The sequence below is a fragment of the Prunus avium genome, chromosome 4, assembly GCF_965620075.1.
Source record: "Prunus avium chromosome 4, drPruAviu1.hap1.1, whole genome shotgun sequence".
Lineage (NCBI taxonomy): Eukaryota > Viridiplantae > Streptophyta > Magnoliopsida > Rosales > Rosaceae > Prunus > Prunus avium.
Window position 1 is genome coordinate 27,061,046 of NC_142287.1, and position 27,437 is coordinate 27,088,482.

The window sequence follows — 27,437 nt, forward strand, 5'->3', positions numbered from 1 at the left end:
GCAGACGGTGGAGCCTGGAGCGACGAGTCGGCAGATGGGTCGACCCGGCGCTTCTTCTTGCGTTTGAAAACGAAGCCGTCTTCATTCACGAGCTCCCAGTCTTCGTCGTCTTCCCAAGCTGCTGCTCCCAGTCTTCGTGGTTTTGGAGTTTAGGGTCGGGGCAAGGGGAGAAGAAATCGAGGGGGAAGGGGGAAGGGGGAAGGGGGAGGGAGTCTGGGCATAGAGAGAGAGAGAGAGAGAGAGAGAGAGAGAGAGAGAGAGAAGTTTTTTGATTTTTTTTTATTTTTAATATTTTATTCATATTTTAATCAATTTAAAATTAAAAAATTAAAAAATATGGGACCCACAATGCCACGTAGGCAGTTAACAAAGAGTTTTAGCAGAAACCCTAACGGCGGAACCACATTGCAAAAAATTTACAAACTAAGGGTATGCGATTGTAAAAATTGAAAAGACGGGGACTAACATGCCTTAAGGGTGTAAGTACAGGGTACTAAATTGTAATTAACCCGTATAGGGTATACATGGACAGATATGGCAGAGTCCCAACTCGGCAGTAACCTAAATTGTGAAATTAGCATAATTAACCGAAGTAAAAATTGTTAATGAGAAACAAAGGTACAACTCAAACTAAATTAAGAATCAAAGCACCACTTGCTAGAAAGATAATTGGAAGAAAATGATAATTTCGACATTCATTCATTAAGGAACAAATTTAAATCCTCCACCTCTAGTTTAGACTATCGCTTATATTTAAAAAGGAACAAAGTTAAACAAAAACTATTATGTAGTAACCTAATTGTTCCCTAGCGTGTATGAAGTTATTGTCCATATCACTCACTTCAGTCCTCAGTTTGCTATTCAATTTCAACAACCCACACAACAAAGATGAATATAGAGTAGGGTGTGTGCAAAGGGTTTAATAATTATTCTTAGTTATAGTAGTTAATTGACGAAAATACGCTTAAACTTAACTAGAATTTTAATGAAGTTAAACATATGTGGTGGATTACAACACTTTACAAAGTTCAGATAGTAATGACACACATACTTAAAAGTTCATATAGTATTTATGCAAATTTCCCTAAAAGAAATAAACATAACTTCTAATCAATGGAAAAAGTCATGGCTTGATGGATGTTGATGGAGGTAATTTAGGCTTAATGGAGGTGACAAATAACTTCTTCAATCCGGCCAAGGAAGAGCATCTAGGTTTTCTCCAAAATTTATATTCCAACAATCCAAATCCATGTAATGGACAAATGTTGGCTTGAACTCGATGGAATAAAAAAACAAACCCACAAAAATTCGCGGGATTTGTGCAAATAATCATATTAGAAAATCCTCATGGCATGCCTATTTGTATACAAAAATAGAAAGACAAAACATAGAGAAATTACTTTGTAAACTTTTTTTCTTTCTCTTTTTATTATTTACACGCGTACTTGGCGGGTCTCGTCTTCTACACGTGGCACCTAAGAATAAGTTTAAAAGTGCCAACTGCTTCAAAAACGCAAACGCTCTTCATGACATGTCCCAACGTTTCATGTTCATTGCGTTGTCCCATCACCTTTCTGTGATTCTGTCTCTCTTCTCTTTGCGTTACTTCCCTCCGGTTACTTTAAAGGTCACCCCTACGACACCGTTTCAGGGGTTGGAAGGAAAACTAATCACAGTCTGAAAGGGTTGCTTCCCTCCCTTTTTGCACATTGGTTTCTATCTCTCTCTTTTTGCTTTCCCGATTTTGTCTTTCTGGGTTTTCTTTGATTTGGTTAGCCTTTTCTGTTTTCTTGTTAAATATTTGAAGGGTGTGAATGTCTCATTGTTGATTTTCCTTTTCCGGGTTTTGGTTCATTTATGGCGTTTGATGATTTCTTCAGTTCAAGTTTCAATATTGGGATTTTCCTTTTTCTAAATTCTCTGATATTTTGACTCTGAATCTGTGACTTTTTTTTAAGCCATTGGAAGAAAGTTTGGTTCTTTATGTTTCTATGGGGGTATGAGGGGGGTTAGGTGTTATTGTAAAGTGTAAATTAGAGAACCCAGCAGAAAAGATCAACTGCAAAGTGGTGCCTTTTGGATTGAAGAAGAAGATATGGACATAACAGAGGTTTCAATAATACACCATGTGGGGATTGTGTTATCTGTGCTTTGGTTGCTTTCTCACTTCAATTGCTACCACCCAGTTGCCTACTTTGCCTCTCTGATTTATCTCTACCTGGTAAGGATCACTTCTCTTACATTTTTGTTTTCATTCAAATTTGCTCTTGAAGACTACAGCTAGAAAGTAATTAAGTTTTTTTCTTTAGGCAGGGAATTAGAATCATGTACATTATAGTTTGCTAGATTAGTCTGCTTAGAGAGTATGGGATTTTGCTTGTTGATTTAATTTGGTAAGTTGCTAATTAAGGGATGTGCAATTACAGTCCTTAATATGAACTTTCGTCTAATTTTGAAAGGTTCACGAGCAGTATGTTATGAGATTGCGGAAGAAACTACAATTTGAGGAAAGGAAACAGGCTAATCAGAGACGGGTAATCTTCACTTTTTCTATTGTGTGTTTCTGGTTGTGGTTAGTATTTTTCATTTATTAGTCCTCCAGGTGGGAGGGAACTTCGAGTAAAAGAGTCTATGTTGAATCTTTATAGCCATTTCCAGAAATATTATTGGATATGACTGAAATTAAAGTCTTAATTTGAGCATCTATACTTGTGACTTTTTGTTGGTTAGTATTCATTGTTACTTATGTGAAAATTAAGCGGGGTTTTTTTTAGAATTTATTAGTGAATTTGCATGGCACTACAATACTCATTTAACTTGTATTGCTTTTTCCAATACTTTAGGTGCTTTCTGATTCTGAAACACTGCGGTGGTTGAACCACGCAATTGAAAAGATATGGCCTATATGTATGGAACAGATTGCTTCACAGAAGATTCTTCTCCCCATCATACCTTGGTTTTTGGAGAAGTACAAACCATGGACTGCTGTACGACTTTAACTTCTAACTTATTTAAATCCAATACAATGGTTTTGATCGTTCTGTTCATTTGGATAATGACTTGGTGCAAAGTGCTCTGTTCTGAAGACTCTTGGATTTTTTTATATTGTATATTTATTTCAAATTGATGTACTCTTTAGGTGCAAATTTTAGCTGAATGATCTTTAAAGCTTTACTTCTTAACTTTTGACATGTGAACATCTAGAGCTAACCATATTTAATTTTGATTGTTATTGAAGTGGGAACTACTTTTCATTTTTTATGTTTGCATTGTTGTATTTTCTGGTAAGGTTACCTTAGCTTATATGTATTGTGATTGAACGAGATTGTTGAGTGATCTTGAACCATCAATGAATGTAATGCTTTGTTAGCTCTTAGTTGAGTGATCTTTATATTTTTATATTTTAATTACTATGTAAGTGGCAAAAACTGTTTATGTTGCATCCGCATCTCATATGAGCATTCAAAATTTTTGATATAAGTATGACTAGGTTTGGATTATATTTATTGTAGACTAGAGGTTTTTCTTTTTTGTGTGTATACCGTAGTGTCATTTTGATCGTTCTCCCGGGTAGATGGTTCATGTCAGCTGCATGTATGTGTGGGAAACTACTTATACTTGATATCTGGTGGTTATTATATTTTGATACACATTTTGAGTTATTAATGGTGAATATATGTTTGCAGAAGCAAGCAGTAGTTCAGCACCTTTACTTGGGAAGAAATGCACCTATGCTCACAGACATGAGAGTGGTTCGCCAGTCTACTGATGATGACCACCTGGTATTCTTTACTTTCTCTGGAAATTTTGGATCAATAATTTTTATGTGCTCTTCTCAGCTGCATTTCTAGAATTCAGGTAAGCTAAAGTACTACATTGTAAATAAATGCAGGTTCTGGAGCTGGGATTGAATTTTCTGACAGCTGATGATATGATTGCAATACTTGCTGTGAAGTTGAGGAAAAGACTGGGTTTTGGGATATGGGCAAAGTTGCATATTACAGGCATGCATATTGAAGGGAAGGTATGGACTTTGACTAAATGTAGGTTAAGATGTGATCTTAAGTCATTTGAAATTTGAGTGAGTTGGGTCAGGCAATATCTCATGCAAGTAATCTTTTGCTAAACATGAAATATAGATTGAAGATATGCATAATGTTCTTTATACGGTGCCTCCATATAAACTAAATTTTTGATTGATCGTTGCAACCCCTGAGTTCTGATTAGGTAGTGTAACTACTTGTAATCTGGAAATATGTAAGATATATGTTAGTAGAAGTCTGAGTGTTTAAACAATAGTGAAAACATTTTATGGAAAATAGAATGTCCGGAATGGCTTGCAAAAATGACTTATATGTTCTGAACAAGCTGTGTTTTTCTTTTTCTTTTGTAGGTCTTGATTGGAGTGAAGTTTCTTCGCAGGTGGCCTTTCCTTGGCCGTGTGCGGTTATGCTTTGTTGAGCCTCCATATTTTCAAATGACTGTGAAGCCCATTTTTACTCATGGCCTTGATGTTACAGTACTCCCAGGGATTGCTGGATGGCTGGTATCTTTTATTGATGCTAATAAATTTGAACTCCCTTGATTTCTCCCTCTGTGTCTCTCTGTGTCTCTCTGATTTTCTCTTTTCTTTATTCTATTTCCCAGGAGAAGCTTCTTTCCATTGCCTTTGAGCAGACACTTGTTGAGGTATGGATGTTGGACTTTGACCCTCCTTTATATAATTCTCTTATATCCAATGGGCTATGCTGTAAACAGTCTTTCATATGTTGGCAACACTTTTGTTAGAGTATTGTAAATCTAATTTTTCATTTTCTTTGCAGCCTAATATGCTGGTTGTTGACATGGAGAAATTCGTTTCACCGAAGTCAGGTAATTATGAATATATTATACATATGCAGACACGCATGTATTTATGTATTTTGATTAGAACCTTGTATAAATCTTTCCTCACATTAGTTTTTCATGAAGAACAAACTTTAACCTGTTGGGCCTAAATTGTAGTGCTTTCAAGTTTCAACACCTCAACCATCGCTGGGGAAGTTTATTATTTTGGCGTAGTAGCTTTGTCACTCTAAAGTAGTTAGTTTTGCATTTTAAGAACTAAGGTTCTTTTTCCCTTTTTCCCTTTGAGCAGCTTAAATACCACAGCAGTAATAATTTGTTTTTAAAACTTCGAATTGTATGCAGAATATCTTCCTTTTGGAATGACAAATGTCATGTGATGTAAGGAGATTATTGTTACCTTCTACTTCCCTTGCATCTAGTCTCTTGATAAAAGCTCCTCTAATTCCTTACTACAGTTTTTTTAAACTTCTGTAATCATCTTACTCTGTCTCCGTCTCTTTCAGAAAATTTGTTTCCCAAATGTTTGAATTAATAATACATTGTTCATTTGATTGACAGAAAGTTGGTTCTCTGTGAATGAGAAGGAGCCTCTTGCTCACGCCAAAGTAGAGGTTATTGAAGCATCTGATATGAAAGCTTCTGATCTAAATGGTTTGTTCTTTTCTTTGTTTGCTGGTACACTGATGTTCACTCACATCATAGTCTGTTTAAAATTTTATATTTAACGAATAGACCTATTCTGTCAGGATTCTCTGACCCATATGTGAAGGGTCAATTAGGCCTTTATCGGTTCAGGACTAAGATACAAAAGAAAACTCTGGCTCCAAAATGGCGCGAGGAATTTAAGATCCCCATTATTACATGGGAGTCACCTAATATACTGGCTATTGAAGTTCGTGACAAGGACCGATTTGTTGATGATCCCCTTGGGTTTGTTTCTGAACTTTTGAATGTATTATGCTTCCTTGTGTGCTAGGTTTATTTTAACCCTTGGACAAAGTACTGTTATATTTATTAATTGATAAGTTGTCACACAACACGAAATGAATGATTTTGTAATTTTAGTTGCTGACCTTGCTGCTACTACAAAATTTTCCATGTTACTTTTTTTTTTTTTTTTTTGGAATCTCTAATTATCTTGTCAACCAATGTTAGTATTTTGTTTCTGGTGTCTGCTTACTTTGAGTTTTCTTTATTACCTTTTTGGCCCTTAATTTCCTATTGAACTGTTCTGTAAGTGCTGTTTTAATTGCAGGACTAACTTACCTCTTATTCTATATCCAGTGAATGCTTCATTAACATTGCTGATCTTAGGGATGGCCAGAGACATGACATGTGGTTGTCTCTTGAGAACATTAAAACAGGGAGGCTACATCTTGCAGTAACTGTTATTGAAGACAATGTGAAGGTACCTTTTTACTTTCTCTCAACTGTGGTTTACTCATTACGAAATGAAAGCAAATAGATTCGTAGTTTTAGTTGCAGTATAGGCAATGCTTTCCACAGATGCTCAAGTGTGCATTCAAGAGTTGACTTGAGCCACTTACATATTCAGGGGGATGATCATCCAGTTGTCCAGGAAAAGGTAGATGTGGAAGATAAAAGAAATTCCTTTGCCAGTGATGCTAATAAGAGTAGCTTCTCATCTGCATCATCAGAGAAGTCCCATAGGGTGGCAGACAATTTTGAGCCCATTGATGTTGAAGGCCAAAAAGAGACTGGTATATGGGTCCATCACCCAGGAAGTGAAGTTTCACAAACTTGGGAGAGTAGAAAAGGAAAGAGCCGACTCCTTGATAACGAGATTCAAAATGATACCGGCAGCTATAATTCAGTCATATCTGCAACCCAAAATAATGATGACAGTGGCACAGATAGAAATCCTGTACGGCGAATGAAATCAATTCGCAAGGGTCTAAATAGGATCTGTTCGGTGTTCCACAGGAATTCCAAAAAGGACTTAAGTTCAGATAGCTTTAAAGAGTCTGTTCGTTCTGCACATATTAATCTTAGGGCAGTTCATGAGAAGGAGATTGGGGTAAAATTTATTGTGGAAGACGACCTTTCTGGACCTCTTTCTAGTCAGCATGGTGAAAAATCTACTCGGAACATAAAGCATTCTACAGGGAAATATTCTGGAAAGTCTCAAACTGGTTCTTCTGTAGTCAAGGAAGGAAATTTTTTTGAAGATTTTAACTCTTCTGATGATGATCCTCTTCCCAAACAAATTGTTCTAAGTGAAACTGCAGTAGATGCTGAAGGCCAAAAGAAGAAGGTTGGATTGAAATCTTTCTGATTGGAAATACATTGTGGCTCAAGCAATGATTAATTTAACTGAGCATGCGTCACCTCTCGTTCTTAAGCACTGTTGTAGCACTGTTGCTTGTCGCATTCTCATCCTTTCTTAGCTCTGTGATTTCAGACTTGCTAATTGTGCAGTTGACAAGGTACTGTCGCAAGCTGTAAGGGATCCATTTGTTTTCATAGGTAGCCTTCCCTTGCCTTTTGTGAGGTTGATTCTATTCTATTTAACCAATGCTTCTTTTGGTGTACATTATATCATATCCAGAGAAGAAAAACAGCAGCATGGAGTGATGCCTCTATACCCAAGAAAGAAAAACCATGAAGGTGAAACTGTGGAAAAATGGCAAGATACCGGATCAGGGTTGTATTGGAGGACTGTTTTTATCACAAAATTCTTTTTGGGTAGAGGGGATTTGGCTTTTTGACAGACTCTACAGACCTAGACCTTCATATGCTTGTCCTGTCAATCTTTTAGTATTCCTAGTTTTGTTATGTTGATTTGGAAATGCTATGAAATTATTCGCAACATTGGTTTGTTTTATTTTTTCTGTAAAGAAGGAAAATTCTTTCATTATTGAACATGCAAAAGTATATAGTTTCATTTTTGAGATGGTGATGAACCAAGAACAATGATGATCTTTTTGTAGTTGCCGGTAGGATTAGACAAAATAAAACAAACAAAGCATACCACAAAACAGGACAGCAAACACCTCTCCCAACAATATAGCACTGCTGCAAAAGAAGTAGCTCAGAGTGGAAGAGAGAAAAGGGAAACTAAAAATAGGGTTTAAGCAATCTAATAACATTAGAAAAGAAGCCATTAACAAGTCTAATTTACATCCTCTCATCAAGTAAAAGGATATCCTCAGGTCGATACCCATCAGCTGAAGCGATAATGAAGCAACCTTGCAGCCATGTCTTTGCTACCGGAAACAAGGAAATCTGTAGTTCCAACTCATTTCCCAGAAAGTATTAACATTCATAATTCATCTCTGTGACATTAAAGGACAATAATTCTGAACCTATTTCCTTTAATTTCAATATGTTATGAGATGAAAAACTCTTCAGCTTTTTCCGTTCCATTATTTCGACTCTCAAGCAGGACTTGATAGCAAAGTGATTTTCAACTTACATGACTTAAAAATCGTTTGAAGAACCCATAAGCAACGTCACCACACAGTCATCCACTTTATGTGATTTAATTATCTACAATTTCTTCATAGGAAATACAACAGTGGCTGCTCTTCTCTGAAAACATGCTTTTGAGGATCTGCCTCCACATCCCCATCTTCGGAAGAAAGCCTTGTCTTATCATCTGCTTTAAAACCCAATCCACATCCTGCACCAGATTTTCTTTGCACAGCCCATGAATCAACGCCTTGTACGATACAAAACTCGGGCCAACGCCCATAGAGATCATCCAACTCATAAACTCTTTGGCCTCAACAAACCTCTGTGCATCAAGAAAACAATACAAAACCTCCTGATAAGACCCTGCATTTGGATCACACCCCTTGCCCCTCATTTCCTCCAAAAGCTTAATCCCCTCTTCAAATCTCCCCTGTTTCCTGAGCCCCGCTATCAATATATTAAACGTGATGGTATCCGGATCGATACCCTCATTTTCCATCCTCTTTAACATCCCAAAAGCTTCATCCACCTTCCCATTGACACACAAACCATGCATAAGTGTTGAAAAAGTTAACGCATTTGGCATACACCTTTGCTTAGGAAATTCATCGAGCACCTTAAGTGCGGCATCCAATTTCCCATACTCGCATAGTCCCTTGATGAGTATATTAAGGCAACAAGCATCAATCTCAATACCCAGCTTGGGAGCCTCCAAGTACACCTCATGAACAACATCAAACATCTTGGTCGAAACGAGCAAATGCAGCACAAAGTTGAATGTTTTCACAGAAGGCCAGCAACCATAGTTGGGCATATCATAAAGGGTCTCGATGGCCTTGTTTATAAGACCACCCACATTGCCATAAGCCTTAATAACAGTGCGAAAGAAGTTGTCAGACAAACGGCATTTGCTTTCGGATTTGATCCTGGCCATGACATTGTCAATGGCGTCAAAGAGGCGGGCCTGGGCAAGCTTGTTGACGACCAAAGTGTAAAGAGCTTCATTGGGTTTGTAGTCTTTGCGCTTGGAGTAGTGGTCCAAGGCTGTGCGGACAGAGTTGGGGTCTCTGAGGGATGTGAAGACTTGCAAGACTTCATTTGGGGCTAACCAGTCTTTGTGGTGCAGCCTTTTTGGGATATCCGATGAGGAAGATGATGGGAGCGTGGAGAAAGATGGGTTTTTGATGAAGGTGGAATGAGTTAAGCGAAAAAAGAATGGATTTTTAAGTGTTTTTGTAGATCGTGAAATCATGTTCTTTCTAAAATGTCAAAGACTAATTACAGTGAAATCTTCCAACTTCTTTGGCTAAGGTCTAAGTTTTATTGGAGGGCACGACTGTTCAGTTGGGTAAAATACTCATGGGGCTTGTTGGAGAGAGTCATGCTGTTGTGTTGCTTGGGGTTTTTGGTTGTCCGAGGTTATGGTGATGGAGAATGAAGGAATTAAAAACGTGTTGCATTCAAGAAAGCTTCATGCGGGTTAGCTCACGTGGTGAGGGAAGTTGGGGAAATGGGTTAGATTAGGATAGGTCAAAGGAATCGATCCACCTAGGTTATGTCATGTGCCATATGTATTGGTATTCATATATTGATAAACAAGTTTGATGTAAAACTGGAAAAAGACTCCCAACTCTTGTGAACCTGTCACCAATAATTTCATTGATTTCAATATTAGATATACAACATTGTCTCAATGGACCCTAGTATCTTTCTTTCCTTAACAAATGAAACTAGTATCTTTTATGCCGGTGATTGCATGATCTACTTATATCTGCTGCATATGTATAACAATTCCAAAACCTATAAAGATTTGTCAATATAATTTGACTGTACAGAATATATACTAAGAATCATTCAGGGCCAATAAAATCATCTGTTCTTCTTCTTCCCTGCAAGAATTGGTTGGATTTGTAAGTGCCTATTGAAGGCCTCATTGAACAGGAAACGAGTCTGGAATGCTGATAAAATTGGAAGCCAGGAAAAGACAGCAATAGGTGCAAAGAGAGCAACTCCCATTCCGTAATCGTATGTTTTAGCAAGTACTCTGGTGAACTCCCACAATCCAGTATTCTCTATCAGGGGCCTCACAGCTTGTGCAAACTGAACCAACAAAGTTATCAGTGAAAGAATAAGCAGGAAAAAAATGCAGCCTGAAAGAAAAAAGATCTCTGTTATCATAAACTTACCAATATCAAACCCCACCCTGTTGGAAAAAATGCTAGAGAGCAGACAAGTATGTCCTTCCAGGATAGTTTACATACGAAATAGAGAGCAAGTATGACAGAAAGAACACCCAAGAAGAGGAAGGCTTTAAATAGCCTAAACACTAGGTGATATCTAGCACTGAACTGTTGCCTTCCAAGGTTCACTGCCTGCAAAGGATGACGAGTTCATGTGAGTGAAGCCAAGTAGATAAGTTGAGTAATCTCAAAGGAAAATACCTTCCAAAATCCAGACCATATTAACAATAAACCATATTTTTAAAAGCAAAAACGAAGAGGAAAGAAAAGACAGATATCTTCTCCCTAATGGCATCTTAAATATGGACATAATTTCTAATAGAAGCCAATTGTAAGGTTTACCTTTACTATAAGGAAAACTGCGAGGATCACTATCCATGAAAGCAAATAAACCAGAAAATTCCTGCTGTTTTGGGAGATGTCAAGGTGGTAGACCAGACCATACTGATATAGGAAAAATCGAACGGAAAGGAGAATTTCAAACACCCTAGAAGTCATCCCTGAACGACGAAGATGGGCTTGCTCATCTATCCACCAAGACTGCCAACTTTTATCTTGTTGAACTCCAATGCCACCCTGTTGTCTGATCCACTTGTTCCAATCTTTCCAGTCATCTACTATCTTCTCCCAACTGAATCCAGAAGGATTAAAAAGAAATGGAGCGAACAACCAAGTGATTGACATGAACCAAATTGAATAAGTGATCAATGCATATGCCATGTTGCTCTGATAGGACCGCCTAAACAAGTCATAAACAGTCAACAGGAGCAATAATTCGAATCCTTTCACAAAGTGGCTTCTTGAGTATAACCTGTAGTTCTCAGTGAAGCTAGCATGAAACACAACGACCTTACGCCCAGTGGGTCTGTATTTAGCACCCCCATGCAGAATTGTTCGGCCATAATAATGAATTTTTGTGCCAAAGGAGAAAGTGAAGAAAACAGAAGCCAGCTGCAATTGCATCAGGACAAAATCTTTAAGTGCATTAAGGAACCCCTTCTCAAGTCCAATTTCCATCACCATTGGTAATCCTGTTAGTAGTCCAAGCTGTATAAATGACTGTGAGGCAAGAGCTGTTTCCAAGGATTGTATGTTCTGCAGTCTAGCTTCAATTATAAGCGCTTTTTCCAAGCCACTAAGGACAAGGTATAACTGTCCGTAGAGGAACACGTAGATTCCAATGATTGACATCTGATAGCAGAATTTCAGATCAGTCACACCCCATGTTAGTTGAGTGGCAAGAACTTCATAATAGAGCATTCAGAATAGAGGAAACAGCAATAAATAGATGTAACAAGACATATGCGATAATAAGACTATAAAGAATATCTACCATAGATGTATTGACTCCAGAAATACAGATTGACATTGTACATGAAAGAATATGTTTTATTAATTTACTCCATAGAATTTGTAGCTTGTTGACCCAAAATTTTTATAAGAAAAACAAAAGAATTTTCATCTTGCAATTTTAAAATGATCATTGTCAATAACTGATATGACACTGTGCCTAAAACCAGAGAAATTTATCCTAATAGCAACATAAATTTGTTTAGGGGTTCAAACAAATTACCAGGCTACTAAAGTAAAACCCAATGGTTGTGAAATAACAAGATAGCATCCGGAAGAAGTCAAACTGACGTCCAAGGTGGTATATATCACGGCTTAGAGTTTGTTCACTGTTTCCATTAGCAACCTTAGCTTCAAACTTTGATATCTGGTTTAGACTTACGTCACGCCCCTTGCCAACTTGCATGTACTCATGATAAGTTATACATCCCCGTCGTAAGGTACAGTTAAATCCTACATCGTATCTGATGTAAGCCATTTGAATAATTATTGAAAGTATAGGAATATGATTTCTAACATAAACAAATCTTACCAGCAAAAACATCCTCGCTCAGGTTAATTGTTTTTGATGCTTTGCTTATGCCACCTCTTGTGATGTGAAATAGCCTGTCAAATACATCCGGATGTCCATAATGGAACCGTACCCTATTTATTAAGAATAAATAATACGAATGAGAATGTATAATTATGAGCACTAAGATCTGTTGGACAACAAAATATTGTCAAAGGACCTGATACAACAAAATACTCTAAAATAGCACTCTGTGGTGGTTTGTAAACACACAACTAACTGACGTGCATACAAGTACAACTAGCATGAGTTACCAAGCGAAATTTTTTGTGGGCCCTACATTGGTTAAACTAGGAAAAGTTACGCAAACCAAACTAAATTTCACACAACAGATAGATAAGCAAGTGCACATCTGTTCGTACATACAGATGCCCTCAATGTGATTGAAAAATGAGCTCAGGAAACAAGGAATTATTACCTGAGTGGGTTAGCAAGAAGCCTTTGACCAATGGTGACGAAGCTGGTCTCTTGATAAGACATGAACCAAGCAAGAGAAGAAACACTGCAATGTGCGGGAAAATAGAAGAATCAGCTTAAAAGTTAAAAAATCACTGATTTGACTTCTCATAGGTAGCTTGAATAACTTGCTAGTATACAGACACTCAAGTGAAATAAATGAGCTAGTGATACTTTAGTAGTTTCAAATATTTCGTTCTTCACCAATAGCATTGACTGCGGTGTCATATGCTAGCTTCAGAATCTGTAAGCTCACATCAGAACTAAAGTTTCCCTAGTCTATGGATCATTTCTTTGAAGCCAAGATTGCTTATGTATGGAAGAAAAAATAAAAGAAGTAGAAGAACGGACTTATGTGTTTATTTATTTATTGTAGTAAAACATCTGCAGGGAGCTCGAAGCATAATACCCATCTTTTAAGCTTTTTCAAAGCATAATACTTCCCAGTGTAGCTTATGTAACTGAACAAATGCCAAATCAGATTTCCTATCATAAGGCATGTACTCATTGAGTCACATCTGACATAATGTGCTAATCAGAGTTTATAGGATTAGAGGACCTAACCTTCCTGTAAATACGTGTTCCCTCAAACCAAGTAGTGCAGGAGGTCTCCGTCCTTGGTTCTGAAGAAATTCTTGCAGAAGATTTCTCATTTTGAGTGCTTCTTCCAAATAACTATCCTATAAATCCAGATACTGTAAGAGAAACAAATATGAAAGTGACTAATCTTTAGATACTGGACAAGTAGCCTACTTGATTCATATCAATGGTTTGGAGAGCTTCACCACGAGTGAAGATTATTCCATGATTCTGGTTTTCGGGCTTCCCTTCTCCAATAGTTGGTGGACCAGGAAGCTTTATGCGATATATTTCCTATGAATAACAGCAATGCAGATGATGTAATTTATTAGATGAATAAAAAATTATAAGAAATGATGGCGGCTGCATTGAGCATTTGATATAATAAACATAACTCTAACATTTATTTCCATTAATAGAAATGCAAATCCAATTATAAACAATATAAAATTGTGTGTTTAGGCAAAGAGGTTCCAAACTACTCTTCTTTTGATAGGATATTGTAATGAATTTCCTTGATACATATGTTGAAAAAAAGCAATTGGAAACGATTGTAAACAATATAGAAATTTCCTGTTTTGGCAAAGCAGGTTTGTATAGTAACTTCTGTATCTTTGAATGCTAACTCCTTCCTAGCCCAAAAAACGGACTATCTAGTCCCAAGTATTCAATAAGTTCTATTCACTGGCACATTAAACTCATTCGATCACTTTGTTAGTTTGTCAAAGGAAGTTATTAATAGACATTATAGAACAGTACTACACATTGCTCTATTAAAAATAGATACGCAAACTAGCTACATAAATTAACAGTACCACATTTCTAACACTTTCCAATAGAACAGTACTACACTGTATCATAAGTTAGTCCTTACCTGATCAAAACCATTGACAGCTTTAACCAATACAGAAGAATAAACTTTGCGAGGCTTGTTTTCCACCATCTCTTCTTTCTCCTCAACGTAAGCAACACGCAGAGATGGGTATCTTCAAGCAATAAATTCTTGAGTCATATGACTTCTAAATTATATTTTAAAAGTTGTGTGCTTCTGCAATAATTCTTTTCTTTCCTGGTAGAAGATTACCTTATCATCAAGTCAATAATGTCTTGTGCATGTGGATCTCCAGAAGCTTTTTGTGATCCAAACAATTGACAAGAAAGTACATATGTAAATTTCATGTCTGCTATTGCATCTAGCTGAGCAGATAACACACGATTTCTACTTTCAACAGCATCATAACCTTCAAGAATATCTGGATCAACAGAATAAGCCACATGGCATATAAATGCTGCTCAAACCTTCCGACTAAAAACTTCATCAATGTCATTTGGCATCAGAATTGACAATAATTAAAGAAAATATATGGCATAGAATTTCGAAGTGGTACAGTAAACATCAAATGAGAATACCCATTTTCCAGATTCAAGAATACAAACCTTCATCTTCAGCCACATCAAGGAATGCTTGTAATTTTAAGGCTTCTCTATAGTACATCATTCCTCTAACTGTTACAACCATATACACAAAACTGGAGGTTATTGAAATGACCACCTGATCTACTGGGTTTAGATTAATAACAAATCTTATGAAGCACCTGTTCTGCTTAGCGTTTGGCCCCGGTAAGAAGCCCAATTTCTAAGATCTTCCTCCTTGCCTTTATCTTTCAATCCATCCAAGTTTTCACAAACCATGCGCTCCAAAAAGTTTTTCCACTCATCTAAGAAATATGAGAGTCAATTGCTATGAGATAAACCAAACAGATAGACCACAATGTAACTAAAACATTCACTAAAGTAGTAACCTGGAAATATTTTTTGCATGTAAAAGATGATGGAGACCTCTCGTTGGCTTGAATGAAGCTCCTTCATTGAAAAATTAATATCCTCCATGTAGTGTGGTGTCATAACACTACATCAACAAAAAGTTAATCAGATACAAATGATGGGATTGCTTAGAAGATTCTAAAAGTTTGTATGATTTTCCATTCACCTCCAATTGTTTGTTAATGTTAATGTCACCATCAAGATGTTCCTACGATCAGTAGCTATCATAATTTCATGAACTAATGAGGAATATAATATGATGATAGAGTTATTTAAATCTTATCATATAAAACATAATATTTATTTTTCTCCTGATGAATAATATCATAATAGATTCATTCAACTAAAACAGATGAGGAGGACAAACCAAGTTATATAGCTTGAAGTAAAGGTACATAAAGTGGAGAAGCCACCCCTATCAATCAAAGACTCACTCATTTAATCCCTTTAAATCTATGAACTTCTAAGGCAATTCGGAAACTGTCTATTGACTTCAATGACCAAAAAATTTAACAGATGAACTAAACACATGGCTGAACGAAAGCAAAAATGAATAGAAATTCCATCGAGAGAAGAAGCAAGACCAGAATGGCAGCATACTGCACACTTTGGGTGCACTGGGCATATTCATAAAGAGAGAAGTGGCGAAAAATGATATGCGTCTCCGAGCCTCTAAGTTCGTTGGAATGTCCATTGCTGTATCTTTGACAGTAAGCAATAGATGAAAACGCTTTATCTGCAATTGAAACAGTTTCATTATTATGGGTCCAGTGCTGACATGCAAGTCCAGGTGTGTTTCATATTGTTTATATGTAGATTTATACGATATACTTACCCATTTGCTTATGTGTAGAAATATTAAGCGCAGACATGTTTGCAAGTTAAATATGGGAATCATGTTGATGATTGAACCTTAAAACTGATGGAGTGTTGAAATAAATAAATCGTTCACATTCTAATAGCTAAAACTTTTGTGGACCATGGTAAACTAACGAAACTTAACAGAGAGAATGGTAGGAAAACATCAATAAAGGTGAAAAGAGGGTAATGAATATCACCTGCTCATTCAAAGCAGCACTGTCTGGCAAAGGGAAATGGATGGAATTCTTGCTATCAACAGACCCAAATAGTTCTGGTTCAATGCTTCTATTAAAATCAACAAAGTCCATGTCGATCTGTTGGAATGAGTATAGCAACTCCAATATCCTGCTTGAATACATGAATAGTTGTGATGTGCACCAAATGAATTTATCTATTCCAGGAATAGAGTTCGAATACACCAAACCTGAAGCCACTAGTCATCATATCATCGGTTACATGCTCAAATATATCTTGGAGAATTTTGACAACTTTACCATGATGGTCTTCATTTCCCTCAACCTTACAACATTTCATACAAAAGATCAGGATGGCTTAAAGTACTGATTTTTATAAAGTATGTGATCAACAATAACACAATGACTTTGCAGGAAGAGGAATAGTCACCAGAAGTTCCATTAACTCGATACATTTGGCTAGAAGAAGTGGAAGTTCAATCATCCTAAAATCCTGAAGAAGAGTTGATCTTGCGATGCTCTCTTCAATTTCAGTAAACATGGCAGATACAATCCTGATTCCAGCAAAAGAAAAAGAAAATATTCAATTTACAACAATGATATACATTAGAAGTGGGATCAGAATGCTCATGACTCTCCATTACAATTTCCTACCGGCGTTAAAAAAGACAAAACACACACTGCATACAGGCACACCCAAGCACACACACATATGCATATATTTGTGATATGTCCCTACTTTTTTTCAAGATCACCAACAACGAGGATTTCAAGGATGTACTTCAATGATTCGTAGCACTCCTTCACAGCACAGTACATGTACTCATCTTTTTTAATTTTTCTGACAAGAATCTCATCCTTCCCCACGAAATCCTTTGCGATACTCAATGCTGTTGAAAACTAGTATGCAGAGGAGACATGTTTAGACATGAACCAAAAAGAAAACAAAATGAAAATATGAAAGATTTTGAATATAGAAGATACCTTATTTGCAAGAAGGAAAACAGGCCAACGGACTATGCCAGAAAATAATTCTGATGACATAGGCATTGTCATCAAATCCAACTCCCTATTTTAGAAAATAATCTTGTAAGGTATTTCTTAAAGCTTTGCTGAAAAACACATCAGTACCAATTTAGATCACCTGTTGTTTATCAAGTCCTCCATTCGGAAATTATTGATAATTTGGTTCCACACTAAAACAAACTTGGCAACACCATTTTTTTCAGTCTTTGACACCTGAGAAAATATGAGATTTAGCAAGAGATTCTTCATGGAATTCGATTTAATGAAAAAATTAAAACCTCATACCTTTATGAATTTATTGTGAAAGAAGCCTGTTTTTCTCTTTTGATCATTTCTCGATGAAGGTGGGATAAGAGAAATATTGAATGCAGAAGGCAAACTGTGAAACCGACTTCTCAACATTCCCAACGTCCGAATCTAAAGTACAGAAGAGGAGTAAGACAGGTACCAAAATGCCTTTCAGGGAAAAAATGAAGCACAACTTACCTCACCAAGGTGATGCAATATGCCATAGACTCCACCAAAGATTGTGCAGAAAACAGAATACCATATCTGAGTGTCCATAAAATACACCTAATAGATAGAAAATAGAAAAATTGCACGTGAGTGTATGGTATCAAGTTCAACAAGTATACAAATGAAAGTAAAACTTCTCCTACAGTTATGTTACAATAAAGATTAAAATTCCATTATGTTCATCTTTACTTTCTTATTGAACGATATTTTTAATCTCGGCTTGATTTCATTTCTAAGCATGGATTTATGATTTTAGGGACCAACCTATTAAAATTTACTTCTATCCATCTGAAAAAACAGAATGTTGAACATCAAAAAGAACTACTTTAAATACTTTACAGAAAACTTACAACTATTATTGGAGCCCATACAGCAACAATTGCACCAGCATTACTCTGAACTGCAAGAGAACAATTTTTTATATATTAATATAATAGAAAATTTTCAACTCCCTGTATTGATGATGTACAAAAAGATGGTAAATACCTTTTGGAAAAAGCTCATGCCACTCGTACTTTTTCACACCAATTTTCATGATCTGTTTTGTTGGTTCTATGAGTGGTTTTATCTGCAATTTTCCATAGGCCATTGTAAACAATAAACATTAAGAAAATCATTTAAAAACATATTTCACATTCAAAGTTGTGTGAACATTATTTCTTCTACAACCCTTCTATTTTCATCATCAAGCAAACTCTACAATCCAGTGAAGTTAGTACCCACCTCAAAGAAGTAGCTGAAAGAAAATTTGCTCAGTAGTACAAGTACCCAAAACAATGTATACCTATGTAGTAAGAAAGAAATTACATTAGGGCACAATACATAAAGGAACAAGGTACCTGAAAAGAATTTATAATAGGGTTTGGTATACATACTTCAACACTGAAAGTTGGCTTTCTTGCATCCCACGCCCAATATATAATCCAGGCTACATGATCAGGAAAAAAAAATCAATATATCCACAATGTCCAAAACCAAAAGTGAATTTGTCAGGTACATAAGATAAACCATATCTAGTCAATCCAAAATTAGGCGTATATAGCAACAGTTTTTCGTTGATCATGAGCACGGTATTTTCCCCCAAAACAAATCTTTTAGAATACATTTATGGCTTATAATTTTGACTATGCCACTCTTTGAAGCTTGTAACTTTCATATGTTCAAGAAGAAAATAAGTTAACTCGGATTGTTGTCTTTAATGTCATCAGTTCATAACCAGTAGTGTTATTAACTTATTACAGAGAACTGAAAAAAAAAAAAACAGTATGACTGAGAAAGATTCTATGTTAGAAGTATTCACAAGAACAGATTCAGAATCATCAAAACTTTCTTCAAAGACTGATCCAGAAGTAAAATCAAGTGGAAAACTACATGATAAACCTACCTGTGTCCACCAAGACAAAATGGTGCATATCCGGTGATTTGAGATCTCGATGTATTTGCGAATAGAAGGAACCAAAAACAACACCATCTCAACTGCGTTAGGCATCAAATAAATTGCAACTGCAACCATATATGAAGAGAAACACCACTCTTGAAGCCAGCCTCCATATCGTGTGGGATAACAGGTATATTTTCTTCTAGAATTAGCATAATATACAGGAAGAATTATAGTCCATATTGCTGCAACAACCAGCTTCATAACATGTTTTAATTTTTCAGCGAACTCCATCGTTTGTCTGGCTTTCCATGTAAAGGCAATGTCGAGTATTGCTGCAATCCCAACCCTCTATTAGGTTTCCATTATGCATTTATAAAAGAACTTAAAAACAGTAATATTCAGTTAATGAATACCCAAAAAGGAAAGGGAAAATAACAAGTACATAAAAGACATTGACGACATAGATATCTCCATTAAAACTTCTAACGAGACTAAAACCAAAGGACTGATAAATAAGGTAACACAAACTAAAGCTTTATTCTGACCAAAAACCTAACAAATCATAAGACGAATATGTTGAAAAAATGATACAGCTCTAGTGATTCTACTTTAAGATATTTGTTCAAACCAGTGACAGTAACAAGATAAAATCATACCTCGTATGAGTTTAAGAAATGCAGATGTAATGAATACGCTCATGACGTCCTCAAATATAACCTTGTCAAACAGTTGAAGTGGAGATTCCAATTCATGGCATGCCATAATGATCAATGCCTACAAAGCAAAAGAAAATAATAAGCAACACAGGAAATCATTGTAAGAAGGAAGCAGTTGGTAAAGAATTCATTCTAGATTTTAAGTGCACCTGAAGTGAAAGAATAAAAAAGCTCCACATTCTGTCAAAGCTTCTAAAAATTTGCCAAAACGAACGGACTTCTACAAAGTTTGTTTTCCCTAACCATTTTGGTTCACGATCTTCTTCTTTAGTTGCCTGGTATAAAAGAAAAACATGAGAGAAACATGAAAAAGAATCAAAATATGGATTTGTTAACTCATAGGATTGTAAACTTTAAAAATCAGTTTACAGTTTCGCAATGCTAGGAAAACAGAAAAGTGAAGACAGAACCCAAGAAAATTGCCTACTTGCTTGTCCATTTCTGCACTCAATAGTACACAAGCCAAGTGCAAAAATAGATTGTTAGCCCTTATTTTTCCATGCACCAACATTCCATTAAATCGTATCCACCAAAGAACAACAATTTCAAAGTAGTCAGAGTAGTATATATAGTCCAAGAAGCAACATTAATGTTAACTCCCATGTGTGAATGGTCCATTTACAAATATGAGTAGAAAATTTGATGAAATTTTTAGTACAAAACAAATAGCCTCTGTTGTCGTACTATAGTTATAGTATTATATAAGACAACATTCTAAGTTAAATTAGCGCATCATATGAGAGAGAGAATCAGTTTATGTAATATCCATTCTCTTCATCAACTAGAAACACTAGACTTTGAAATTCAGTTTTAAACCGTTAGGGAATGGACCAACAATGCACATCAAGCTAAAACGTTAATATCTTCCATCACATGCAGCCCTATCCTGCACACGGAAAGGCAGGCTGAGACACATATAGGCAGCCTCATCTTGAATGTGCAAATTAACAAATAAGTGGGGAATGGGAATGAACGGTTAAACATAGGACCTCCTCCTAGGACTAGAGCTTGATACTATACTAAACAACTGCCGGACCCATAAACTTAAGCTATTAGAGTGAGCAAACAATGTAAATCAGGCTAACAAGTGCTACCTAAAAGCCACTCGTGTCTGATTGGATCCTACTATGAAATAATAAAGCACTCCAAAGTAGATTTTGAATTTGTGTACAAAAAGAAAAAGACCAGGTTTATAGATACCTATGCAAGAGCTCTTAGAGGAAAACATGGTCCATAGTTTCTTCAACTAGAAAGAAACATTGGATAGCTATACACATGAATACTTCTTAGCAAATTCATTTGATGTCCATGCAATTCATTATTCATTAAATGCAATCACGGAACAAAAGTGCTATTTCAGTAATATGATTGCAATATGATATATACCCCTACTTCATCTTCCTCCCCATCTTCCTTCCTTCTTTCTTCTACAGAACCAGTGGATGCTGAAGCCTTCTTAGCCTTGGGTTTCTTTGAAGACGGTATGCAGAAAAAATCATGGTCTAGACGCATGGGCCAACCTATTTGGAAACAATCAGGAGACCTGCAAAAAGATAGTTGATTTACAGCCTCATGATCCTAACTCATTGGAAGCCAAACTTAGATCACATGCAGCAATGTATACACACACACACACACACACACATATATAGACAGATAGATAGACCAGGTTGAATTCTGACCAAAAATACTCATTCAGATCATCATAGTTTCTCCACGTGGAATGGTCAGCTGTCCCATTTTTGCTTTTCTTGGCTTCCTTCAATTTCATTAATAAGTAACAGATTAGCTACAAAACTGGCTCAACTGAAACCATAGGGTGCATTCACATAGTACCTCTTTTATAACCGTGTATATAGGGGTAACTACATTGTTAAGGAAAGACTCAGACTGGCCTCCATATGCTGGCATGACTTTCTCCCATGTTGTCAAGCTAACAGCGCCAGTTAGCATACCATGTAATTCATATGCCATCTTCAAGAAAACAAGAAAATAAGTAGTAATAATATATAAAAAAATCATGCATATACTACAGAAAATAACTCAGAATGTGAAATATATGTTACGATGCTTTTGAATGGGCTATATGAACATGAAGTCTATATCAGTCTTATGGAGCTACTAAGTAATAGCAAGAGACTGTAAACTTACATGGTGAAATATATAACACAGACACTCTGGCATGAATCGCAAATTTGCAGCCTCCCCCCATATAAGAAGGTAAAGCCCTAGATATAAAAGTTTATACTGTTGGGCTTCTTGTTTCACATAAGGCAACCTGCAAATGTAAATAATGGAATTATAGTAAGGGGTTAATCAACATAGTTTAGGTAATTAGAATTGGTGAAATAGAAGCTGTCACAAATGAAAAACAGACAAAAAAGCAATTATAGTAACATACAATCAGACGAAGAATGAAAGAGTAAAAGCAGAAGATTTAAGTTAGAAATGAATCAGATAGCAGACATTGGGTCAGAATAGTAATCATCAGTAGAAAGAAAAAAAAAAGAAAAAGAAAATGTCATTGGTTTGTTGATGATAAGTGGAAACCAGATCATTTAATCTTACCAGATGTTGCTTTTCCTACCCAAAAATTTGCACCAGTTTGTATAATTTTTAAAAAATTTCCGTGTTAACTCATCCACTGAACCATCTCCTAACTGGCATCATAAGAATAAGAAATATTAGTACAAAAGTGAAAAAGAAAATAGTATAAAACCAAAACGTATAAACTCCAACATAAAACCTTTAAGACTGATGTCTGCTTATGGGTTTTCCGTATGTGAATGTTAGCAAGGAGTAGAAGTAGATGTTCCCTCTGATTGGCTACATTTCCCTCCTGACATAAGATATCATATGAATCAAATTCTGAAAGTAAGAAACACAGATCGCAGCAGTACATGTCTAATTGGCCAACTGCTAGTACAGATGTTATGTCACACCATACAACTTATTGTAGGAGGGGAAGTAAATTAAAGTAAAATTTTGGATTAGATTACCTGAAATCCAAAGCAGTACTGAAGAAAATCAAACAAATCAATAAAGTCCCCATGTTTCTGAAAATCATTGGCCGAAGGTATACCGCGAATATTACAAATAGCTGCTACTGCAGCTTTAATCTGTATCATTTCGTTAGATTATTAGCATTCTCATCCATATTTTACAATGCCGCTAGCTTTCTGCACTATCATGTACTGATATGACCACTTGGATCATTACATAGAAGTATAAATTACAAAAAAACAAAGAAACAAGAACACTTTAACAGCATCAGACCTCAGGTAGGTGCATGATTGGTTGCTGAATACCTCCACGGTCAAGTGGTAGAATATTATATGGCACAAAGAGATCATTAGATTTTGTCTGGACGCCACCTCTATTAGCAAGCGCCTGTGGGACATATAACCAATAAATATGATAAATAAGAAGAAAAAAAACATTTTGGGATATTAAAAAAAGAGAGACAAAAGCATTGATTTTATCATCATAAAAGATGTGGGAAAATTAAGAATGCTTAAAATTTTAAACAGAAATGAGAAAATACCTGAGGACCGGTTGTATTTGAAACTGTCTTTAGAACTTCAAACAACACAGAACCAATTCTACGTGCATCTATCAACTTCTCCCTGTGACTATTCAGATCAATTGCCTCAAATTAGTTGTGCTTAGCAGACAAATCTATTAAATACTTTAATGCATTAGAAACCAAATGCATATCCCGATATATATATGTGTGTGTGTGTGTGTGTGTGTGTGTTTGTGTGTGTACATATGGATGTACTTACCTATTTTCTAAATGAAATGCTCCATCATGTTTAATGATGTACTCTTTGTAAGCATGATAAACACGCCTCAGTTCACGTATATCACTCTTTTCCTTTCGTTTCGTTATTGTAGTTTCTTCATCCTATAACCCATTGAAAAAGAGAGAACATTTCAAGATTGGTAAGAAATCATTGTTCCACACCTTAAGAAATCAACTTTTTGCTTTCACAAATACTGCTAGGATAAATAAATAAAAAAACAGTTAACAGACATGGGAAAAATAAGGTACACATCAGACTAACACAGATATATGAGAGAAAGGAATTATCAAAATTGGAAAACATAAAACTACAGGCAATGATGATATTGAGAGAAAACTTAATCATAGAATCCATAGAAACATACAAAAAAAAGATTGAATATTTAATGAAGAAATTTTTTATTTAAATTGGTTTCTAAATACATTGCACATCATAGTGATTTCAAATCAGCCGGTAATCACAGGTTTTGAGCCAGGATAAAAACTTCATATTACCTGTTGTAACACATGAACAACGTTATTGTATGTTAAATTTTATATATTGTTGAAACAAGTTCCAATCAACTTTTCAGACAATCAGTTAACAGACATGTGCACCGTATCTGTTTAATGTTGTCTAGCCTCTAAGGCTCTGACTGCTAATTTGAGTCTTTGACTTAATCCTACTACATAGATGCAAGTTATGCAATTACCCTGTTAGCAACTGCATATTTTTGTATAGTATACTACAACGTGTGAAACCACCTGTTCAAGTCGCTGGAGAAGGGAAGTTTTGAATTGTCGAACACCCCGGCCACTCGAATTGCGGTCCATATTATGTGCTATTTCAAAGGCATGAAAGCGGCCTGCTCAATAAGATTCAATTAGACAATGTTAATGGCTCATGCATTCATTTGAACTCACAATGAATCACATTTGTATAGCATTGGGTTCTGAAATCTTTGAGAAAAGATGTGTTTGAATTGGAAATTAAAGGAAAAGAAAAGGGAAAGAAGTTTGATTTCAAAATGAGTGCAAACCTTTATTACTACTCGAAATTTAAACCAACAAGATCATTTCCTTCAACCATTTTTCCTATCATGTCAGGAAATTCCAACTTCCTAAGAAACTGTTGATTTAACCCTGTAAATTGAGATGAATGGCTATACCTTCTTTGACTGTTCAGGATGGTAAGGTAATGAAATAAACTGAATTTCTGCAACCAAAGTAGAAATCTTTAACACCCAAAAGAACAAAAGTACCACTCAACGTTCTGTTACAAAAACTTCTGGCCCAGCTTCACGTTTTGGTTGTTAGAATCAAAATTTCCCTTTTGGAAAACAAAAGAATCAAAACTTTCACGAATTTAATTTGTATCAGTTCTCTAAGTGGCAAAACAGAAGATTAGTTCAAAGAAAACTTTCATCTCTGGACATGGTGCTGGAAAATTGCAATCAACATCTCCATTGTGCATATGAGCACTCAATGGACTTACCTAACGTGAAACCTTCATCCTATAGTTGACAATTAAAGCCATTTGACTGACTAGCTAATTAAGACTAGAAACCTCCAACTTTATCAGAAACAAGCTCACCCCTTTAAAATTCACACCTTGTAAAACAAACCCAATTCAACAAAAGCTCAACTTTAACAACTTACAGAGGTAAGCAATACGAGGCTCGTCGCTTTCGATCAAATTTGCAACACGAAGAAACCTCTGGATTTCAGAAGCCAAAGAGGCAGGCAATCTTTCGCTCTCAAATGGCTCAGGAACATGATTGTGTTCACTTCCAGTGCCCATAGTAATGGACCTTGTAATGGGTCTTTTCGGCTCTGGTGGGTCATCTTCATAGATAGGCTCTGCAACCACAATCTCAGACATTGTTCTGAGCTCAAAAGGAATGATGGGATTGTGAACAAGGGAGAATATGACATGGGTTCAGAGTATATATGTGGGATCTTCGCCATGAGTTGCTTAATGTGGTCAGCTTTGGTTATAGGTATGCTTTTTTGCTTTCTAAAGTGTCGTTTGCAAAGAGGATTTGTGATCTTTTTGCTTTTGCTTTTGAAGCTGTGATTTGCTTTCCCTCTGTTCTGAGAGAGAAGAAAGTGACCAAGTGAGAAGGCAGAGAGGGAGTTTTATGAATTTCGTTTGAAACTATGTTCTTTTTCTTTTCTTTTGTTAAAATGATTGTGAAACTCTTGATTACACGTGTTTTCTTTTTTCGCGCGAGCAAATGAATCCAAAGTTTTTTATTATTAATTATTCTTCAAATGAATATTCTTAATACTATTGCAAATGAATATTCTTATTAACGAATGAGTAAAGAAAAAAATTGCGCGGGACTGATTTTACTACGCATGTGGTAGAATAATCCGATTAAAAGATTACATTTGTTTAAATTTGATAATTAGTTTCTATATCTAAAAAACATGTTATCTTTTAATTATACTGCTTTACCATTCTATATTGTCACCTTTTTTTTGTTGTTGCTAAAGTTAAAAAAGGGAGAAGAAAAGACATACAGATACTATAGAGACTTGAACCCAAGATCACTTGGACACACAAAAGACTTGGGCCAATCCGACCACCAATACCTCATTAGTGCTCTACATTTTCACTTGAGATGAATAACCTTATACATAATGAGTTATTTTTTCTCGCACACAAATCACAGTTGGACATGTACACTAGAACCACCCACTGAAAAAAGAATACGCATTTCCATTTCTTTATCCCATTGTATGATGGTGAATGTGTGATTATTATTATTATTTTACATCAATTATTATAGTTTATAATGAACATAACAACTACGACATTACATTAAGGTGAGCTATATTATTATTGTCTCAACATTGGTTTTCTAGCGTTACTCAATAAGCAGTCGCACCTCAAGGCCACTAGTAGAAGGTGTTGAAGAATACATAGAGTCCCACATCGGAAACTTAAATAATTAAAAAGTCTCATATAATAAATGGTTCCACTCCTAATAATACAGATGCCTTTTGTATAAAATCCCACACATGCTAAATAAATGGTTTAAGTTAGGGACAATATCAATGTTGCTAGTAGTGGGCCAAAAATCCGTCCCTCTGAAATCTATCTTAACAGAAGGTAATATAAAAATCGTATTTACGGATAGATTCCATCCCAATCAAAATTCAAGTTGCAAATAATTACTCAGTTCACTTTAAAGCATCCTTCAAAAGTAGTACATATATTTTATTTTAAAACTCAAAAGCAGTCGAGCTTGATGCATAATTGTGAGTGCTGCAACTTTCCTTTACGTCCCAAATAATTGCTGGAAGTCATCAGTCACATAACATTGTTTTTATCTCTAGTATTATTAGTTGTCTTCCAACACCGACGAGAAGGCTAAGCAAACCCAAAACAAGACAAAGAGACAACCTATTCCCATAAAGCCCCCTAAATAAAGCTCTAGTGCTAATGAGGAAGGCAAAGGCATGAAGTAATGTTATGAAAACAATGGCTATAATTTGATGGTCAAAAGGCAAAACCTTTAAAGAGAGCAAAGCTTCTACAATCACTTTTTCATATTGGACTGAAAAACCAAATGGTTGATGGCCTATATGGGCCATGTTCACGGTTGGTAGGCACTGTTATTCTACCCTTGATTGGACACCATATGATA

The 27,437-nt window shown here is 35.8% G+C and overlaps 3 protein-coding genes across 8 annotated transcripts; 1 reads left to right on the top strand and 2 right to left on the bottom strand.

Moving 5' to 3' along the window:
• Window positions 1-1,533: 1,533 nt before the first annotated feature.
• On the top strand, window positions 1,534-7,762 carry LOC110772061 (C2 domain-containing protein At1g53590). 4 transcript variants are annotated; one of them, XR_002528993.2, is made up of 13 exons: window positions 1,534-2,221; window positions 2,460-2,534; window positions 2,844-2,987; window positions 3,687-3,782; window positions 3,893-4,024; window positions 4,394-4,546; window positions 4,648-4,689; window positions 4,824-4,872; window positions 5,407-5,499; window positions 5,595-5,778; window positions 6,133-6,256; window positions 6,404-7,335; window positions 7,418-7,762. XR_002528993.2 is itself a non-coding variant. In XM_021976439.2 (12 exons), the coding sequence occupies exons 1-12, from the start codon at window positions 2,096-2,098 to the stop codon at window positions 7,142-7,144; spliced, it is 1,959 nt and encodes a 652-aa protein (XP_021832131.2). In that variant the 5' UTR covers window positions 1,534-2,095; the 3' UTR covers window positions 7,145-7,762. The 4 variants fall into 4 exon arrangements, 2 of the variants coding, with proteins under 2 accessions (XP_021832131.2, XP_021832155.2); XR_002528983.2 differs by having other exon boundaries at window positions 6,404-7,295; XM_021976439.2 differs by having other exon boundaries at window positions 6,404-7,762.
• Window positions 7,763-7,906: 144 nt separating this feature from the next.
• On the bottom strand, window positions 7,907-9,776 carry LOC110772087 (Pentatricopeptide repeat (PPR) superfamily protein). The gene has a single exon (XM_021976476.2). It carries the CDS (start codon window positions 9,533-9,535, stop codon window positions 8,351-8,353), a length of 1,185 nt encoding a protein of 394 aa, XP_021832168.1. The 5' UTR covers window positions 9,536-9,776; the 3' UTR covers window positions 7,907-8,350.
• A 138-nt stretch (window positions 9,777-9,914) lies between these two features.
• On the bottom strand, window positions 9,915-25,898 carry GSL04 (glucan synthase-like 4). Of its 3 annotated transcripts, none has more exons than XM_088252018.1 (41): window positions 25,441-25,898; window positions 24,547-24,647; window positions 23,783-23,904; window positions 23,542-23,629; window positions 23,274-23,387; window positions 22,997-23,116; window positions 22,744-22,836; window positions 22,566-22,657; window positions 22,149-22,275; window positions 21,834-21,971; window positions 21,680-21,756; window positions 21,390-21,540; window positions 20,147-20,272; window positions 19,938-20,055; window positions 19,285-19,613; window positions 18,776-18,828; window positions 18,624-18,684; window positions 18,387-18,468; window positions 18,251-18,300; window positions 17,871-17,957; window positions 17,670-17,801; window positions 17,503-17,597; window positions 17,343-17,427; window positions 17,098-17,258; window positions 16,789-16,912; window positions 16,589-16,683; window positions 16,362-16,509; window positions 15,888-16,039; window positions 15,282-15,388; window positions 15,075-15,197; window positions 14,917-14,985; window positions 14,564-14,732; window positions 14,354-14,465; window positions 13,654-13,773; window positions 13,465-13,580; window positions 12,863-12,946; window positions 12,406-12,518; window positions 12,097-12,326; window positions 10,866-11,714; window positions 10,470-10,655; window positions 9,915-10,383 (listed from the first exon to the last, which is right to left on the bottom strand). In XM_088252018.1, exons 1-41 carry the CDS (start codon window positions 25,661-25,663, stop codon window positions 10,153-10,155), a joined length of 5,853 nt encoding a protein of 1,950 aa, XP_088108144.1. In that variant the 5' UTR covers window positions 25,664-25,898; the 3' UTR covers window positions 9,915-10,152. The 3 variants fall into 3 exon arrangements, with proteins under 3 accessions (XP_088108144.1, XP_088108145.1, XP_021832119.1); XM_088252019.1 differs by having other exon boundaries at window positions 17,140-17,258; window positions 21,384-21,540; XM_021976427.2 differs by having other exon boundaries at window positions 21,384-21,540.
• Between the last annotated feature and the right edge of the window lie 1,539 nt (window positions 25,899-27,437).